General features: G+C 45.8%; 1 protein-coding gene across 1 annotated transcript in view; it reads right to left on the reverse strand.

The window, feature by feature from the left end:
* The window catches only part of LAMB1 (laminin subunit beta 1), a 67,498-nt gene that overhangs the window by 46,570 nt on the left and 2,893 nt on the right, over positions 1–18,035 (reverse strand). The window contains exons 4-9 of the mRNA XM_032306029.1: positions 16,682–16,817; positions 13,388–13,461; positions 6,956–7,144; positions 6,804–6,867; positions 2,915–3,117; positions 611–731 (exon numbers count right to left, since the gene is read on the reverse strand). Of these exons, the coding sequence (XP_032161920.1) occupies positions 611–731; positions 2,915–3,117; positions 6,804–6,867; positions 6,956–7,144; positions 13,388–13,461; positions 16,682–16,817 (787 nt within the window). The remainder of the gene's footprint in view (positions 1–610; positions 732–2,914; positions 3,118–6,803; positions 6,868–6,955; positions 7,145–13,387; positions 13,462–16,681; positions 16,818–18,035) is intronic.

The following is an 18,035-nucleotide window of genomic DNA, read 5'->3' on the forward strand; positions in this document are numbered from 1 at the left end:
GGGCTGCCAGCTTTAAGGAACGGGGTGTGAAGGCCTGCTTCCCTTCTCCCCCATTCCCACCGGCACACCCGACCAGGCTCTTCGGTGAGAATAAAGGTCTGCCAAGCGCACGCTGACCCTCTGCCAGCCCCACGGCAGTCCCCTCGGTCCCACCCCGCTTTAATATCATGTCACTCTCTGCTCAGTGACCCGCATGGGTGCCGGTCTTCCCAAAATGAAGCTTAACTCAACTTGGCCCTCCTGGGACTCTACACCCTGGCCTCCTCTGCCTCCCCCTGCAACACGACCTCCCATAGGGAGGGGCCGTTTCGCATCAGTGACCCATCCTCAGTGCCTAGCAGAGAAGTGCCCACCACACGCCGGCTGAATTGAACCTTGGAATCAGTTCCCCAGTGTAGACTCTGTGTTGGTCGCAAGAACGTCCTTGGGGCCTTGGGCTCTGTGCTGTTCTTATCTGAACTCCATCCCCCTTCCCCACCCCCTTCCCTCCTTCCTGCCCCCCCAACCCCTCTTTCTTCTTCTTACCTAAACCATCTCAGCTATCACCAAAGGGTTGTACTTACGAACAGGGGTCTGAGTGGACGCAAACTGCCCTCTGATGGAGACTTACTTTTGCAGGCATTGCTGTTTCGACCTTCAGCAGGTCTCCAGGGTAAGTCGTGGTAGAAATCCATGCACTGTTCACAGTTCAAGCCCTTGGTGTTATGCCTGCACATGCAGTGCCCGTGAACCTTGGAAGTCAGAAAAAATGGGAAAGGGCAAAGTAAGAGACAGACTGGGGACTAGATTTTCTCCACAACTGATGGGAGACAGAAACCCCTTTTCCTACTAATCGTCATCTCCAGCTCACCACAGTGAGGATTTGTTTTTATTTTATCCCTTTCCAGTGAGTTCTGTCTTTCTGATGGCTCCAACTCCATCTCTAGGAACACAGTGATGCTCCTATTATACAACAGACACTCAGGAAATAGTTTATCAAAGTATCGATGAAATGAACCCAGGTGAACAACATCAGTCACTTAAGAATTAAAAAGTAAATAAAACCTAGTTACTTTTTTAAAAAAAACCTATGCCCCAAAAAACCCTATTTTAAGAGAAATCAACAGAAGTTACACTGCAGAACTAAATGTACAAACGCTGTCTGGAAAACGACTCACATTACTGCAAAGTTTATGGCTGTGCCACATAGAAGAATGGCTTTTTTGCTTTATTGTTTTTCCAAATCAAAACAAGATTCAGTATATTAATCACTTACCACATTCACACTTAACTTTTTGTCTTTAAGAAAGGAAACATAAAATCTCAGGGAAAACAAAAGAAAACAAAACAAATTATTTTGCTGGATGGAGGGCCCAGGATGTGCTCGTTGGCATTGTGTCTCTGGCAAGCTCTGCCTAAGCCCCTGAGGCACATAAAAGATAAATGCTTTCAATCTATCAAATACGCGTGTGCACGGGCACCTCACCTAAACACTAGTTTCTATAGAATGGAATTCAGGAACAGGACAGACAGGTCTGCCCTGGACTCACCTTCACAGGAGCGCCAGTGAGCAAGAGAGTAAAATCATCTCCTGACAAGCTGGTTTTACACAGAACTGCCCCCGCCCCCCAAAAAGTCCCAAAGCACACACCACAGCACTCTACAGTGTCTGAATCAACAGCACACAGTGCTGAGACCCCTGATGGGGAGGAGACTACAGGACAGGAGCTACACGCCAGATTTGTTATGCTGAACACTAAACACTGCGTACCTAGCATTCTCTGAAAGATATAGCAACGAGATTACAAGGCTGTGTCCTCCCTTTAGGCTCTGCTAAAAATGCAACTTTATCTACAGGGCAAGTGCTCTAAGTGGAGCAAATAGAGAGCAAAAGTTTCAGCCGGCTGAATGCACAAATCCTGGACCATCCCAGATGAGGACTAACAATCTTGGGAAAGCAAACAGCAAGTAACGCAGGCACAATCTTCATCAAGGGAGGCCCAGAGTCGAATAACAGAAGGAACCCTGGGGCAGAGTCAGGAGAGCTAGACATGAAATTTCCATCTGCTGCTGACTTAGGGCCCTCTGGTGAGCTGTTTAATCCCTGTTCCGTTCTAATAAGGATAGTTGGTGGAGTAAACCCATTTAGCTCCGAAATCCTATGGGTCTGTAAGAATTACCAGTTCACTTCGAAATGGGTAAAATACCCTAACCTTATCCATTTCACAAATCACCCAAATCCCCAATTTTTAGAAGTACATGAATTGACAACACAGCGTAAAAGTGGGAAAAGAATGAAACGAGTAGAAGCATATAAAGAAACAAAGCCCACTGGGTTCTTAAGTCATGTTCTGAGGTTCTGGGTTCAAATGTCCTGGTTCTCTGGGCTGAGGTCACTTTATGCTTGTGGTACCTGATCTTCCCTAAAGGAAAGGAAGATGTGATGGCTATTGAGAAAACCTCTTAATCCTTATTGGATTGGCTGGAAAAAAAAGATCTACTGTAGCAGTAGCTTGTTGCAACAATTTCCAAAATTTAATTCTTTGTCTCTGACATGAATAGTCCCAGAAAGTCAACAAAGAGAAAACCAGCTGTCAACCACCATTAAGGCGGAAAGAGCTAAAAGTCAGTCTTGAAAAATAAAACCCCAAGAAACTGTGAAAGGTTTAAGGTAAAACTAGCTTCAAATTGCTTTTTGGGATCATCTGTCCAAAGGAGAAAGCCTAGGGTGCCTGGGTGGCTCAGTCGGTGAGGTGTCTGCCTTTGACTCAGGGTCCTGGGATCCTGGGGTCCTGGGATTGAGTCTCACGTTGGGCTCCCTGCTGAGCAGGGAGTCTGCTTCTCCCTTTCCCTCTGTGATCTCCACCTCTCTTTCTCAAATAAATAAATGAAATCTTAAAAAAATAAAATAAAATAAAGAAGAAAGCTTGCTTACCATTCCCTCTACTTCCTCATTCACTCCGTCCACAGGTGCACATTCGCTGGCATGGCCGTAGCAGAAGCAATTTCCTCGAACCACCATATCATACACTGCATAGTAATACTTCTCTCTGATTTCCATTCTGGAATCCAAAAGGTTATCGCCCAAAGTGTGCAGCTTCACAAACTTGATTCTCAAGTTGGTGATTTTTAAGAGATCTACGAGGGTCACCAAGAAGAGGGAAAGTCTGATCAAACAAGCAAGACCTCTTTTGCAAGGATACGACATCTCTTTATAGACAGGCACGACAAATAAAAATCACCCCCTTGTACGGTCTCGAGGGCCGTGCTAGTAAAGCTTGACACCATGCGACAGTCTCTGGAAGAAGAAAGGGCTGCTCCCTCTTCACCAGTTTAGAAAGAACATCAGACCATTTCAGGAAGAAGCAGGAAGGCAGAGAAATTTAAGAACACGGTGGCACGGCAGCCAGAAACCTCTAGCACACAGTAACCTGAACGATTGCGATGCCATTCGGTATCACGGCAACGTTCATCAGCTCCAACCCAGAGGAGTCCATGCGGGTGGGAAAGGGTTTATCAGCACACTCCAATTCTCTTATTACAAGAGAATAGGATGGAACATTCTTGTGTTCCTTTTGGGAGGAAATAAAGTATATCTGAAATTTCCCACCACTTAGATGAAATCCAAGTTGCTAAAATAGATTTAACACTGCGGAAGAACCACGTTCCAGGGACAGAAGATCACCACATTCTGACCCAACGTCACAGCCTCCCACTTTTTGTCCCGTTTGTCATCCATAGTGTGACATAAGGATAAAGGAGCGCAGTATCAGGAGGTTGGGCAAGTTGTTTTTTCCAAAATAATAAGTTACTTGCGGATCAATTTCTTTTATCTTTTCTTCTCGCTCCTGGGCCTACAGATCTATGCTTATTACAGATGTGGGGCTACCAATTATATTGTAGAGTAACTTGATCAACCAAAAGCCATTCATTCTTCTCCAGCAGTGTTTCCATCAATGGCTAAGGTGCTCTTGCTGAAGTGGATCTGGAAAGACTCATCAGTCCATCAGTCCTCCCCTGTGTAGCCTGAAATTGTCCCTAAGCTTTACTCTCCCTGGTGCTGATGCATTCTCGTTTGCCCCACAGGACAAGGCGCTGGCACAGGGCATCAGAGACTCGCGAAGCCCGAATACAATTTTAATGACTTATAATACATGCGCAGCCTAACAGCTGTGGGTTGAAAGGGACAGTCCATGAGTCCCTGCATTGAACTTAGGCTCTTTGTAAAATCAAAAATGGAACAGAGAAAGCGTGGTACGACTTAGCTGGCTGGAATGTGTGAATGCCAACATTTCCTCCCACACACAGAATGAAGACAAGTATCTACTGACAAGAGGCCCGATGACAAAGCTATAGAACGGCCAGAGTGTTTAGGAGCCCCTGAACCGATCCTTGTGGGAGCCCACGGAAGAGCAAATATGTCCCTTCTCCGCTCTCCCAGCACAGTTACCGACCGCCAAGCCTTGTACATGGACCTGCTGGCGTGGGCAAGACTCGCTTTTGAAGTGAGGCCCCAGGTCTCAACAACAGGGCCAACCAAAGAGACTTTCCTTGTTCTGTAGAGCACAAAGGCGATTGAGAGCATCAGCAGTTAAAACGGGTGCCTCTCGAACACAGGCAAGATTTTCTGAGGCCATTCAACAACAAAAGACCAGAGAATTATGATGGTGACATGTTCCCCAAGTTTTGCAAATGTCGTCCAAGAAGGAGCAGACCGTGAGTCCTTGTAGGATGCCGTGGGGTATGTGTTGCGGACGCCATGTGGACGTTTCTCATAACCGGGTTTTGAGAGCAGGGAGGGGACGCCTCCCAGAGCTCACTCAGAAATGGCACAGGGCTGGATATACCATAAATATTGGTTTTGTAATAGAATGAACAAGCAGATTACAGACCAGAGACGGTCTGGGCCGCATGTAAAATTAATTTAAGTGGGGAAACTGCCCTTTTCTGGCAATATTTCCTGGATGTTTTCCATTCTACTCTTGCATGCTTTGCACTGGGAGGCTCTATGGTGCCTTGGGTTCAACTAGGGCCGTCTGCAGCTGGACACCATCAGCAGAATCAGCCTTTCTTCTCTTCAGTGGCCTACGCCTTAGTAGCCGGAGAAGGAGTCTCATCCCCTCACTCTGAGGTACGGGGACCAGGTACGCAAGACCCAGGCCATGGCTTGAGACAACATGAAAAGCAGCAGGGGCTTCAATTCACTGACTACTCTCTGTGGGTCAGGCACGTTGGAAGGTCGTTTCTAGAACTCATTTTTCCTCCATAATGATGTTCAAATCAGTATTACTATATGTACGTACAGTTGAAAAAACAGATTCTAAAATAAACCAGGTTTAAGCAGATTACTTGCCCCAGGTCCCAGAACTGTGATCTCCTGGAACTGGGATCGAAACCCAGGGCTGCCAGACTCCAAACCCCCTTCTTCTAATTAGCGCATATTTTGCCTTCCAAGATGATCAAAATGTAATTCTGTAACGACTGAAGCATGGCTGCTACATGCTAGAAAGCTTCCAAATTTAGATTTAGAATCATAACTTATGGGTTCACGATCTGACTGTCCCCTTACGCACATTATTCCAACTCTCTAAGCCTCAGTTTTCTCATCTGTTAAATGGAAATACAAGCGTATTGAGCACGGCTGACACCTGGATTTCCCCCCAGTACTCCTTCTTCTTTCCTTCCTTTGACAAGAAAAGCCTCCGGCAAGAGTGTGAGAGGGCACACGGCCACCTTGCTAGAGGTTTCCCAGTGTGTCTTGAGGTTGGCCACGTGAGTAAATTTGGCCAGTGGGACGTGAGCAGCTCCCACGTCATCTGCCCTTCGCTGCCTCCCACCCCATAGGTTGGGGCCAGCTCCAACCTGCTAGGAGTAAAGACTAGGAGACAGAAGGAACATGGCTGCTCTAGTGGCTAGGGTTGCCAGATGCAGCAATAAGAATACAAGTTGTTCAGTTACATTTGAATCTCAGATAAATAATATTTTGGTCAGTAAAGTCTGTCTTAAATATGACATGGGACATAGTCACACCAACCATAAATATTGCATGGGATGTCCTTGTACTAGTCATGAATATTCCATGGGATATAATTATACTAAAAAACAACTTGCTATTTACCTCCAATTCAGATTTAACTGGGTGTAAGCCTTTATTTTATGTGGTAATCCTACATGTAGCAGATGACCTACCGTTCTTCTCTGGAAAGCCCTCTGGATGATTTCGTAAGAGAGAAATTCAAGCCACTGAATGTTTGGGGACACTCTGTTACAACAGCTTAATCTGTACCCTAATTTATATATACATATATTATATAATATATACAAATTATATATTATATAACATACACAATATATAACATATAACTTATATATGTTATATATAAGTTATATGTTATATGTTATATGACTTATATAAGTTATAATATATATTATATAATATATATTATATAATATATAATACATAAGTAATATATAACAAATTATGACTTATGTAATATACAAGTTATATATTATATAACATATATATATATATTTATATACATATATATTATACTGAGCAATAAAATAAGGTATTACAACCAGCATAATTGTTTCAGTACTTATGACTTAAATGTTTTACTCTAATCAAAATGTGTTCCCCATCCGGGAGGACTTTGATTCCTGCCAATTTCAAGGGCCTCTGATTGGGTATTGTGGAGATAAAAGGAAAGAAAGAGGGTGGATTCAGCACTGAATGCTTAGATTTGGGGTAACAGTGTTCTGGGTAGGAGTTCTTCCATGATTGCTGTTTTTCCATCAAAGCTTTTATTCGAAAACAAGCTTACTCTGTATCCTTGGACTGTAAGGGTCTTCTATTCTGAAAGCAGGATCTAAAGCACGAAATATCACCTAAAAATAGATACAAGAGTAATGGGTATTTTTGCCATGATCAAAAAGGATTTGTAAGTAGAATGTAAAACAAGAAAAGCAAACAAACCTCTCCTTCGGTTGAGGGTTCAATGTCAGAATAGCGGGAATCACAGATTATATCATCCACTTTCTTCATGGGGCCGGTGGAGATGCCTGGAAACGAGCTCTCGCAGTCATAGGCAAAGTATCTGTACACGCCCCAGGTTCTCCCGAAGTCGGACGATCGTTCTATCAGCATAGCGGCCGGACGGAATGTCTAAAGGTGGGGAACAGAAGGCTCGTTTGATGTTTTCTATTGGTGATCTATACTTTTTTGTTTGTTTGTTTTGTTTTTTTAACTCAGATGAACCTATCACTCAGCTGCTCGCCATAAATCCTGCCAGCGTGTGGTTGGTGTCTAGGACTGTGGCAGGATTTCAGAAACTTTAGGCCGGTGCACGGTGGGTCCTCTCGCCGACAAGTGTCGAGCCCTGAAACGCTGCATTTCCTCCCACCCTAACAGAGATCAGTCAGCTGCTTCTCCTTAGAAGCTGACCATAAGCGGGACTTAATAGCTAACACTCTTTGGATGAGTCGGTCAGCACCCATCACAGGACCGGTTAGGTTGCCCGCTTGCTCGGTTTGCTCGTGTAATCGTTCGACAGCTGGGCGCTGACCGCCGCTCAGTACAGACTGTGGTCTGCAGGCTGCAGACGGGCCCAGGAAGCACATTCATTCCATCATTCAGGATACGAAACATCACAGCAGTCTCCTACAGTGTGCTCTGGGAGGACAAGAGGAAGCAAGGACTAACTTGAGAAGCTGCAGAATCCTTCGATTCCCCTCCTCGCTACTCCACTGTCCGAAGAACCAAAAATGGGGACTCAGATACTCGGATGAGAATGTTCATGGCGGCATAGTTCACAATGGCCCAAAGGCAGAAACCAGCCAAGGACCCATCCAAGACCAATGGATAAACCAAACACGGCATAGACATGCAAGAGAATGTTATTCAGCCATAAAAAAATTCAGATACTCCTACATCATGGATAAACCCCGAAAACATTCTACTCAGTGAAAGAAGCCAGGCACAAAAGGACAGATCCTGTAGGATTCCACGGACAGGAAAGGTCTTGAACTGGCAAGTCTGCAGAGACGGGAAGTAAATTAGAGGTTTCCAGGGGCTGGGGGAGGGGGCAATGGGGAGTTATTGCTTCATGGGTAGAGTTTATATTTGGGGTGATGAAAAAGTTCTGGAAATAGAGTGGTGATGGTGGCACAACATTGGGAAGCCACCTAGTGGTACTGAATTGTATACTTAAAAAGGTTTAAAATGGCAAATGTTGTTTGATGGATGTTTTCACGCACACAGCACACACACACACACACACACACACACACACACACGCGTGCGTGCGCATTCTTTGAATTCTTCAGAGAGAAGTTGGCCTTGAACTGGATTCTGGAAGGGTGAGTGTCTTCCAGGCAGTGGGCGGAGGGGCTACAGGCGGCAGAAGAGCTTGACCAGGACAGGAGAGGAAGGAACTTGCTGGCCATGTGCAGGCCTTTCCTTTACCTTTATGCCGCAAAAGGGGAGCACCAAAAGACTGGACTGGACAGAATGAAATGATCAGGTTGTACTTTAGAAAAATCATCCTGGGGACAGCTGGGTGGCTCAGTCGGTTAAGCATCTGCCATCAGCTCAGGTCATTATCTTGGGGTCATGGGATCGAGTCCCACATCAGGCTCCCTGCTCAGTGGGGAGCCTACTTCTTCCACCCTCTCTGTCTGCCATTGCCCCTGCTTGTGTGCACGCGCACGCACTCTCTCTCTCTCTCTAATAAATAAATAAAATCTTAAAAAAAGAAAAAAAGAAAATTCATCCTGGGGCACAATTATCGGACACAGAAAAACCAGAAACAAAAGAAACCAAGAGATAAGGAAACCAACTGAGAGAAAAAAAGATGAAGGTCTTAACTCAAGCATGATAGTATGGTCAGACAGAAAGGATGCAATTGCTCTGAAAACTTAAGAGAATTTAGTAAAATATATTGGATCACACTTGGTGATCTGTTAGGTTTCAGTGGAAAGGGAGGGAAGGAAAGAAACAGGGGCACCTGAGCTTGGAGAGACTGTGTGTGTGTGTGTGTGTGTGTGTGTGTGTGTGTGACACTGTGCTAATAGCAAAGCCCAGAAGAGAAGGCAGGCTTTTGGTTTTGGACTAGTTACACGTGAGGCATCCACAAGGGGACACCCAGCAGACAACCAGAAATAGCGGTCTGGCACCCAGGTGCACCAACAGAGCTTGAACCATGGATTTGGAAATCACTGTTGGCACTGTTTGGAAATCACGGTATTTGAAACCCCCAAAGGTATGACTTCCCCCCGAAAAGCAAAAGACAAGATAAAAGAGCCAAAGTCATTGTTCCAGAAAAGGCATCAGCACAGGGCTAGCCAAAGCAGGAAAGAGTGGTGCCAGGCAACTGAATTACATCATTGCTTAACCTCCTGTTATGGGCCCAACGGTGTCCTCCCCAAATTCTTATGTTGAAGACCTAACCCCTTGTCCCTCAGAATGTGAATGTATCTGGGTTATTAAAGTAGAATGAAGTCTTACAGTGGGCCCTAATCCCACACTGGCATTCTTTATAAGCAGGAGCAATTAGGATACGGACATGTCCAAGGGAAGACCAAGGGAAGAGAGAAGAAAAACCACCATCTCCAAGCCAAGGAAAGAAAGAAGTCGCAGGAGAATCCAACTCTGTCTACACTTGGATCTTGCCCGTAAAGCCTCCACAGCTGTGAGACAAGACACTCGTGGGATTTAAGCTGCCTTACGGAGGCCCCAGGAAACTAACACACCCTTGAGACACACTCTTCTTACACGTGGGAAATGGCGGCTCAGACACGTTCATGGACTTGCCAACTAGAGGCAGAGTTTAGATTCAAATCCAGGCTGAACGAGGCCCAAACCCATCTTTCTGCCTCACTGGCTGACGGCATCACAGCAGACCGACAAGTGGATGTCACGGAGGATGGGATACAAAGGCCAGATTCCTGGAAACTGAGGCAGGATGGAGATTTGGGAGGGTGGAAAGAAGAGATGAGGCACATGGCACATTCCACTGAGGGGAAACGCGGGCCGAGGAGCCAGCCCAGCGAACAGAAGCTGAACAGACCTTCCCTTCTGAATTAAAACCGACGCTTGGGAGAAATCTGGGTGACCACTAATGGGGAGACCAGTCCATTCCCAGACCTCCTTCTGCCTTCCTTAATAATCCTGACAGTCTTTTGCATGGATCAAAGGAGACAGGCGTAATAAAACAGAAGGTCATATTTGGACAGATTCTTTGACTTATTCACTTACTAGTTGCTTGGGTTTTTACTTTTTTACCTGTTCAGGAATATAAGAAAATGGTACTTTATTAAATTCAAGACTACATGACGAAGGAGTTTATATTAAGGGGGGAAAGCCCCAATAACTACATCAGCCAAGACAAACTCCCCATGAGGCCTGCCTCCTGGGTGATGACATCTGGGGATAGACCAGCCTAATGTCTCCGGGTCAGAAGGGAGCAGAGAGAAAACGCTGTAAGCCAGTGCTGGCTGTGATTCTTTCTCCCTCCTTTCTGGAAGCTTCTGAGTCCCTAAGGGCCATTGACAGAGCGATCCGATTTCCTGTGGACTCAGGAGGCTGCTAGAACCCAGGAAAACACTGGCATGTTCAGAATGGAGGCCCTTCCACACTCTTCGCTCATTCATCAACCTGCTCGGGGCTCACCCTGCGGCACAGCTACCTCTGAATTTCTACTCCATGAAAGAGCTACGATTTTGGCCACTTCTGGCTATGGACCAAAGCCCACTGTGTATACGTTACAAGAGTTTCGCTGGCTCACAGAACCCAACCCCAAACCCAATCCCCTTAGCAAGCAGCTCTCTCCACAGCAAACCTGTGTTCCTCACCACCACCCGCCACCGTCCTCACTCCGGTCGCCCTACTGCCATGCTCCTGCTTACTCAGCTTGGACATCCAAGAGATCTTGGCTTCATCCTTCTCCTTGCCCTCCTGTTGTTCTGCTTCTCATCCTTCTCCAATTCGTGGCTGAACCTTTGATTCCAAAAGGGCCCAACTGAGGACCCCCATGGTAGTGGGCGATAATTCTCAAGGGTAGGAGCAGCAGAGAGAACAGTAGGGCAACAAGGGGAGGTGTGTGATTTGAAGAAGCTTTTCTGGTAGTACTTCCAGGATGTCCTGGATGGCAGGGGCGACTCCCTCCTATGTGAGAGTCAGGCCCGCCTCTGCATGAACCCCAGGAGTCTCCTAGGTGAGCCCCCTCACCAGCACAGACTTCAACGAGGGCCTCCCCATGAGCCCTTGTGCTCACTGTCCCAGGCCCTCCTCTGCCTCCTCTCTGGCCACCTTCCTTAAATAGTCTCATCTCCCTGTCAATGGTTCCCCATTTCCTCTATGGCACACACTCCTCAGCCAAGAGTCCCGGTCCTTCTGACTGTCATCTTTCTTCTCGCCCCCTCACGGCCTGGAGCTCCAGGCAAATCTACGCCCAACGAAACCCGCCCGAACTGTCCACCACCAGCACTTTGCTCTCAGACGCTGTCCTCTGCCAAGAACGCCTTTTCTGCCACCTCCTCCCACTGAGATCCTGCTCACCCTTCCTGGCCCGGGTCAAATGCAGTCCTGATCTCTCTTCATGAAACTTTCACCCTTAGCCCAGGCTACGAGGAATCTCGCCCTCCTCCATGCTCAGAACGTATATTCTCTGAACTTCTGCTGAGCGCTTAGCACCCTCCGTGACGTAAGTTATTTGCCAGTCCCTGCCCCCCCAACCCTACCAGGGTGGGAAGGTCCTACAGAAAAGCAACCATAAGATCTTTAAAATCTCCCGCAGGGCCTCGGGCACTTTCTTACAAACAGAAGATGGCTGAATTCCTTGACCCGCTTATCCAAGCATCCGAATATATAAAAAATGATCGCATTCCCATTAGAGGCCAGGTAGCAAGACAATGCCTTCTCCCGCAGCGGAGGGCTAGGTCACACAACCCCCCCAGTGCAGGGCTTCTCATTCCTCCCACTTTTCCTTCCAAAGAGGAAGCCGAGGCCCCAGCCGCATGTGCCAGAAAGGGGCAGGGTGGGGATCTACGCCCAAGCCTGTCCAACCCCATACATGTTGCTTGTCACACGGGAGCTGGAACCTGCAGGGGGCGTCCTCTCTCACCCACGGCAGCCTGACTGCCTGTACCCATTCCTCACATCTCTGTTGTGTCCCCGCTTGTTTGACCCTCCGCACTTGCGCGGTTTCATCCCTGGCCCACCGTACTCAGTCAAATGGGTATTTAATGACAGAACATGTACCCCAAGGACCTCTGGGTGTACGCAAACTCAGAACGACCCATGGAGGCACAGATGCCCTTTCTGAAGTAAAAGATAGGGCCATTGACGGGAATAATGATAATTCTATTTTAGACATGAAGGTAACGTCTTTGGGCATGGCCGAGTTTTACTTCTAATGACCAAGCTGGGCTTGGCCGCAGTTAATGAAGGGAGGAGGCTCGGTGTTGATTTGCTTGGTGAAAGCCCGGACCTCCCCCCGTATCAAGTGTCACAGTGGAAGCCTTCCTGTCCAGCAGCAACAGCACCTCTGGGGGCCCGGGGGTGAGGATGGCAGGGGATGAGGGGCTCAGGCCTGGGAACCAGCAGTCCACCATCCCTCCCAGTTGTGGTCTGACTTTCATGCCTTTCCATGCTCCTCGGCCTCCCGAAACTTCCACGCAGTTACTCCCTCCCCAGCACCTCTCTTCCTAACCTGAGACGGTGCAGCTCAAGCCCCCCACCAAAAACTAGCCAAAGTGGTTTTAATCTGAGAAGTGGGAGGTAAATTATGGGTTTTATGTGCATCAACGTGTACTTTAAGTCATGAGTAGTCTGTCATTTCCAGGCAGCTGCTTATGAAGAAACAAAGGGACTTTGTCCAGAGAAATTCCCCAGCCCCGGAGTCATTTTACATCTCTAAAAGAAAAAGGATGAGAAAATCCACATTTAAGAAAGCATACGCATTTCTTAAGGAACTGCAGAACTGTTCCCACAAATTTTGCAAGCCCTTGATAACTAAAGATAAAACACTTCCTTTTCAGTTACCAAACTCAGCATTAAAACATCAACACAAGGGATCAGGGATTTACTCTCCAGATGTTTTATTGTGGTTTGGGAGAGAGTCAAAGCTGCCTCTCTCCGTGGGGAAATAAAAAGAGATCTAATTAAAAGTTTACAGTTGAATTACCTTAGAATAGAGGCTCGCTCTCTCCTGCTTGCCACGAAGATAGAGTATTTGTTGAACATAGTAATTTGTGCCCATCTTAAAAAGCTGCTCAATGATCCCAATTTATGGCAACAATAATATTTAAGTTCCCATTTAGGCCGACTCTCAACAGAGAGCCATACCAAAAAGGGAATTACACGGCGCCTCTCCATGTGTCATTTGTGAGAAAGTGACGAACTCCTTACCTTGAAAGTCATTATGAGATGAGTAAAGTGGAATTCTGCTTCCAGATCCAGTTGGATCGTTACATTTTCCACACCTATAGGAGATTTTTTGGAAATAACAAAAAGGAAATAGTAAACAGAGACATCTGTGAACAGTTGGGACTGTTGTCTCAAATTCTCTTTATGCCCCTCACAGAAATCCTCCTTGCCGTCTATCTGAAAGCGAAGCTACAGATAGGAAACCTGCCTTGGCGTAGGAGGTAAAGCGCAAATCAGAAGGCTTTCCCAGTTCTCCACAAATGGTTCCAGAGCTCGACACATTGAATCTGCTGAGCGGAACAAGACATCCGGCAGATTGCCTCTAGTTGCTGTCAAGAAAGGCAGCTTTTGCTTAGGAGAAAGTAAAACATCTCCCCCTCCCTCTAAGCCAAGAGGCTCTCAAGGGGAAGGAGGGGGTCACTTCCTGTGCACAGTAGGGGTTCAGCTTGCAGCTTAAAGCAGGGGATCTAAGCCTCCTCCAGGCAAAACACAAATATCCCTTTTTTTAATGCAGCAGCAAAGAAAATAAATAAGAGTCTACCACGCATATTAGTTATGCTCCCATTTAGAAAGAACTATCCCCGACGGGGAAGCCTTTGGATGCATCCCCACCACCGAAAAACAATGCCAGAGACAAAGAGTCCCTCAAATAAATACACCGGCCCAGAACAAATACTAACATCTTCCCTTTGGGGGAAGCCTGAACAAACAAACCAGCCTTCACACCAGGCCCTGAGGGTGGGTCAGTCCCACGTTAACACACTAAAAAGGCCACTGGAATTCCAGAGATGGAAAGTACCTCCCTCCTCCTCGCCAATACCTCCAGCCCTCCAGGCTGCCTCTTTGCTAAAGGAGACCTTTCCCTGTTTGCTGGGTTGGAGAGAGCTTCAGGGGGTCCACCTTCTATAGCAAAGGAAGTCTTAAAGGCAGGAAGACAGGAATGTGTCAGAATGAATCATGTCACAAGCTGGTGTATTTTCAGGAAATCAGTAGGACTTTTGAAATAAACTCTCCCACTGGACAACCGCCAAGCCAGTTGTAGGGGGTGGGGGGGTGGTCACTGAAACGGATATGAGTTAGTTGGAATGTTAAAGAAAAACATTATAATCACACTAACCAACCTTATCTAACTTATTAAAAAGGGCCATATTATAAACCGACTCTGGACATTTCGGAGTGGAAGGTGAGCTCAGCTCCCATGTGTCTCTTCTCTCCCAGGCTTTTAAACACCTGCAGTGTTTGTTCAAAATGAAGAGATAACAAAATAACGTAAAGTGCAAACAAGACTAGGACCCTTTCTGTAACATAAGAACATACGCTGCATTGGGCGCCCTAAAAACACATTCCGTTTTAGATTTAGAACCTGATAACGCACTGCAGTTTTTTTTAATAAGGGAAGAAAAATCCACAGAGAAAAAAAAAGGGTGATTCTTTCAAAGCGTGTTTGATTTCTGTCAGACCTAGGGGTAGATTCCCCAGGAAGGGTTCTGAAAAGTAGCTGTGCCCTCCAAGCCCATTTCGATGCCTGAACACCAGTAATTTAAGGCCGCCACCTAAAGCTCCACTTGGATGAAACTCACAGAAAATGGATAAAATCACATCCAGAAAGAACATCTTTAATAATGAGGACACCAAGGAGGGGATGGGGGCAGTAACAACCAATCTGACTTTCTGAAGCCTAGGCATCAGCTAACCTCACTGAATCTCTTGGGACAGAGAACACAAGCGCCTCGCCTTGAAAATCCTTCTTTCTGGCCTTTGGCCTCTTGCCCCACGAATTCAAAGTGGCAGATATCGGTGAACTCCTGAAGCAACTAAGAAAAACCCTCCCCTCCCCCGGCACTACAGCACATGATGAACAATATTACTGTCTATCAACTTGATACGAAAGTTGAGGTGTCCTTCTAATTGTCCTTTCATGTCACTGGAAGAATGTGGGCAGTCGGGACACGCTCCTGTTGTTTGGAAGCGGCGCTGTGCTCTTTCAGAAATCCTCCGTGACTGGAGTACAGACTTACAGAAACTTCTCTATCACATTCAACTATCAACCAAGATAACCTCCTGTAAGAATTGGTAAGGCTCTAATGGACGGACACACCTTTTGAGGACGAGACTATCTCAAACTGGTAACCAATGCAGTCCCAAGGTTGACCAATGAATAATCAATCAACTCTCCCCAGAACCCAAGAGTCTTCTGAAAAGCAAGGATAATTTCATAGTCAATGACAAGGAAGTCCAGTAAGGGAGTTCCTCTTTATAGAAAGTTACATGACAGCAAGCCTCCAAAAGCTTCCCAGGGACAGGGCATATGTAAGAGAGTGAACTAGTCAAATCCATGTTCTCTATGGCCAAACCTAGGTTTACAGCTTTGAGATCCAGAATTCTCATAATTTTTTGGAAGATCTAATGGTACATTGTTATTGAGAAGACACAGTAACTCTACCTTTATTTCCCAAAGTTCAGCATTCAAGTTTGACACAGATGCAAAACTAATGGGGGATTAGTTTCCCAGTGAAATAACACCAAATTTGATGAATTTACTAAACCCAAACCCGGGGCACCTGGGTGGCTCAGTGGGTTAAGTCTCTGCCTTCAGCTCAGGTCATGATCTCAGGGTCCTAGAATCGAGCCCCACATTGGGCTTTCTGCTCAGCAGGGAACCTGCTTCCCCCTCTCTCTCTGCCTGCCTCTCTGCCTATTTGTGATCTTTCTCTCTGTGTCAAATAAATAAAATACATAAAAAAAAAAATTAAACCCAAACCCCAAGGCAAAGAAAGGAAAAAGGAGCTGGCTTCACATACTCACTAGAGAAATTGAGTGGGGGTCATATCTAGGTTGACAGAGTCGTTGAAAAATTCAGACCTAGTGCTGAGTCACAGTACTATTACTGATTTTCTTAGAGGGAAGGACGCTGATGGTAGGGGGGCTGCTTTTGCCTTTTCCTTTGGGGTTGATCAAAATGAAAGATGCCATATTTTATGGAAGATTTAGGGCTGTGCAGGGCCTTCCACATCCCCAACAGATACAGCCGCCCCCACAAAGACTCCCCTCAGGATGAGGGCTACAAAATACTCCTTTGGTCTAGCATCAAAGACTTCTTTCTTACAGAAAGTGCATACTTGAGGAAGAAAGATCAGATTTTACCAAGAAAAGTTAGTGCTAGGCAGTAAATCTGCCAAAGGCCATAATTATAGGGCAGACAAACCAATCAAGATTACAAATACCCAGGAGCCTGTAAACTCCTTCCAGGTGACCAATCACACACCAAGCACATACCATTTTCGGATTGCCACCAAATCTTAAGGCGGTTTGGAGCAAATGTAGTGACCACATTTTCAATGAGATGACTGTCAGGGTTGAGGGTCTCATGATAAGGATCTTGTGAATTGCAGATGAAGCATTTTTTGTCCTCCTGAAAGGAAAGTCAGTTTCATGAGTCTAGGAAGCACACACACAAAATGCACACACACCACAAATTAAGCCCACAATACAGAAATCAAGCTGACTTGCTTCAAGAAAAATGAATGTCTCAAAATTACTTACATGACACATAATATGCCTTTTGCTTTTTAACTTACGGGGTATGCATTACTGCTGAAAATTTCCTCCACGCTTGTAAATTCAAGGTCAGAAGTAAAAGGTGGCATTGTTTCCACAAGCTATTAATTTAATCAAAATGAAATTTCTAGGCATAAGCCTTCATCTCAATGAATAGCTAGAGAAGCTTACTCTTCCAGTAAAATGCAGAAGAGGTATTAAAGAATTTTTGCTGACATAAAGCAAACTGAAAAATGAAAGGGGAGAAAATAAAAAGAACAATGCATTCGGCCTGTTTTTCTAAAACCTACATAAGACAGAGGCCAAGTATTACGCAGATGAATTTAAGAAGCTTTGAGAAATACAGAACCCGTTTTCTCAGCTTCTGCTCTGCCCAAGAATTAATGGTGGCAGCTTGCAGACTAACCCAGAAACCGCTCGGAATATTTGGGAAGTGGGGACGAGGCTGTGGTGCTTTGTTAAGAGCACTGTACACTGAGACCAACTCAAAGAATGCCAACACGGACCTTCACGAAGCTGAGAATGGCATCGGTAAAGATCCACAAATATCGAACAACACTGAAGCAGGGATAATATTCTGATAAGGACAGTATCAACGAATTGTACTTTTATGTTTGTCCTTATTTAATTATTAGTTATCCCCTTCCTCCCGAAAGGATTAGGGACGAGCAAAAGGTACTAAGAAAAAGCGAGAGAACAGAAGTCAGGAATTCAATGGGACCCTGGACAAAATACTTAAGATTCCTGCCTCAGTTTTCAGACCCATTAAATGTTTGAGAGAAGTGCACACCCAGGCCCTTTCTTTAGAATCTGCTATCTGTAAAGAGCACTCCACACTTTCATGGCTGATCCCATAATCCAGAGAGTTTGCCTTGACTTGGCTTTGAAGACAAACAATTCAATTCTCATTCTGGTCAAAGCCAGATTCAGAATCTGGTGATTCATTTACAGGATGTCCTCGCCTCCGAGGTAAATGTTAACACAATATTTTAGGTAAGATTTACATGCTAATATTAGAAAAGGTAACATCAACTGCCTTCATTAACCTGTAGCCAAGGAAACTAATACTGGA

This window comes from Mustela erminea, chromosome 11 (genome assembly GCF_009829155.1).
Source record: "Mustela erminea isolate mMusErm1 chromosome 11, mMusErm1.Pri, whole genome shotgun sequence".
NCBI classification, from domain to species: Eukaryota; Metazoa; Chordata; class Mammalia; order Carnivora; family Mustelidae; genus Mustela; species Mustela erminea.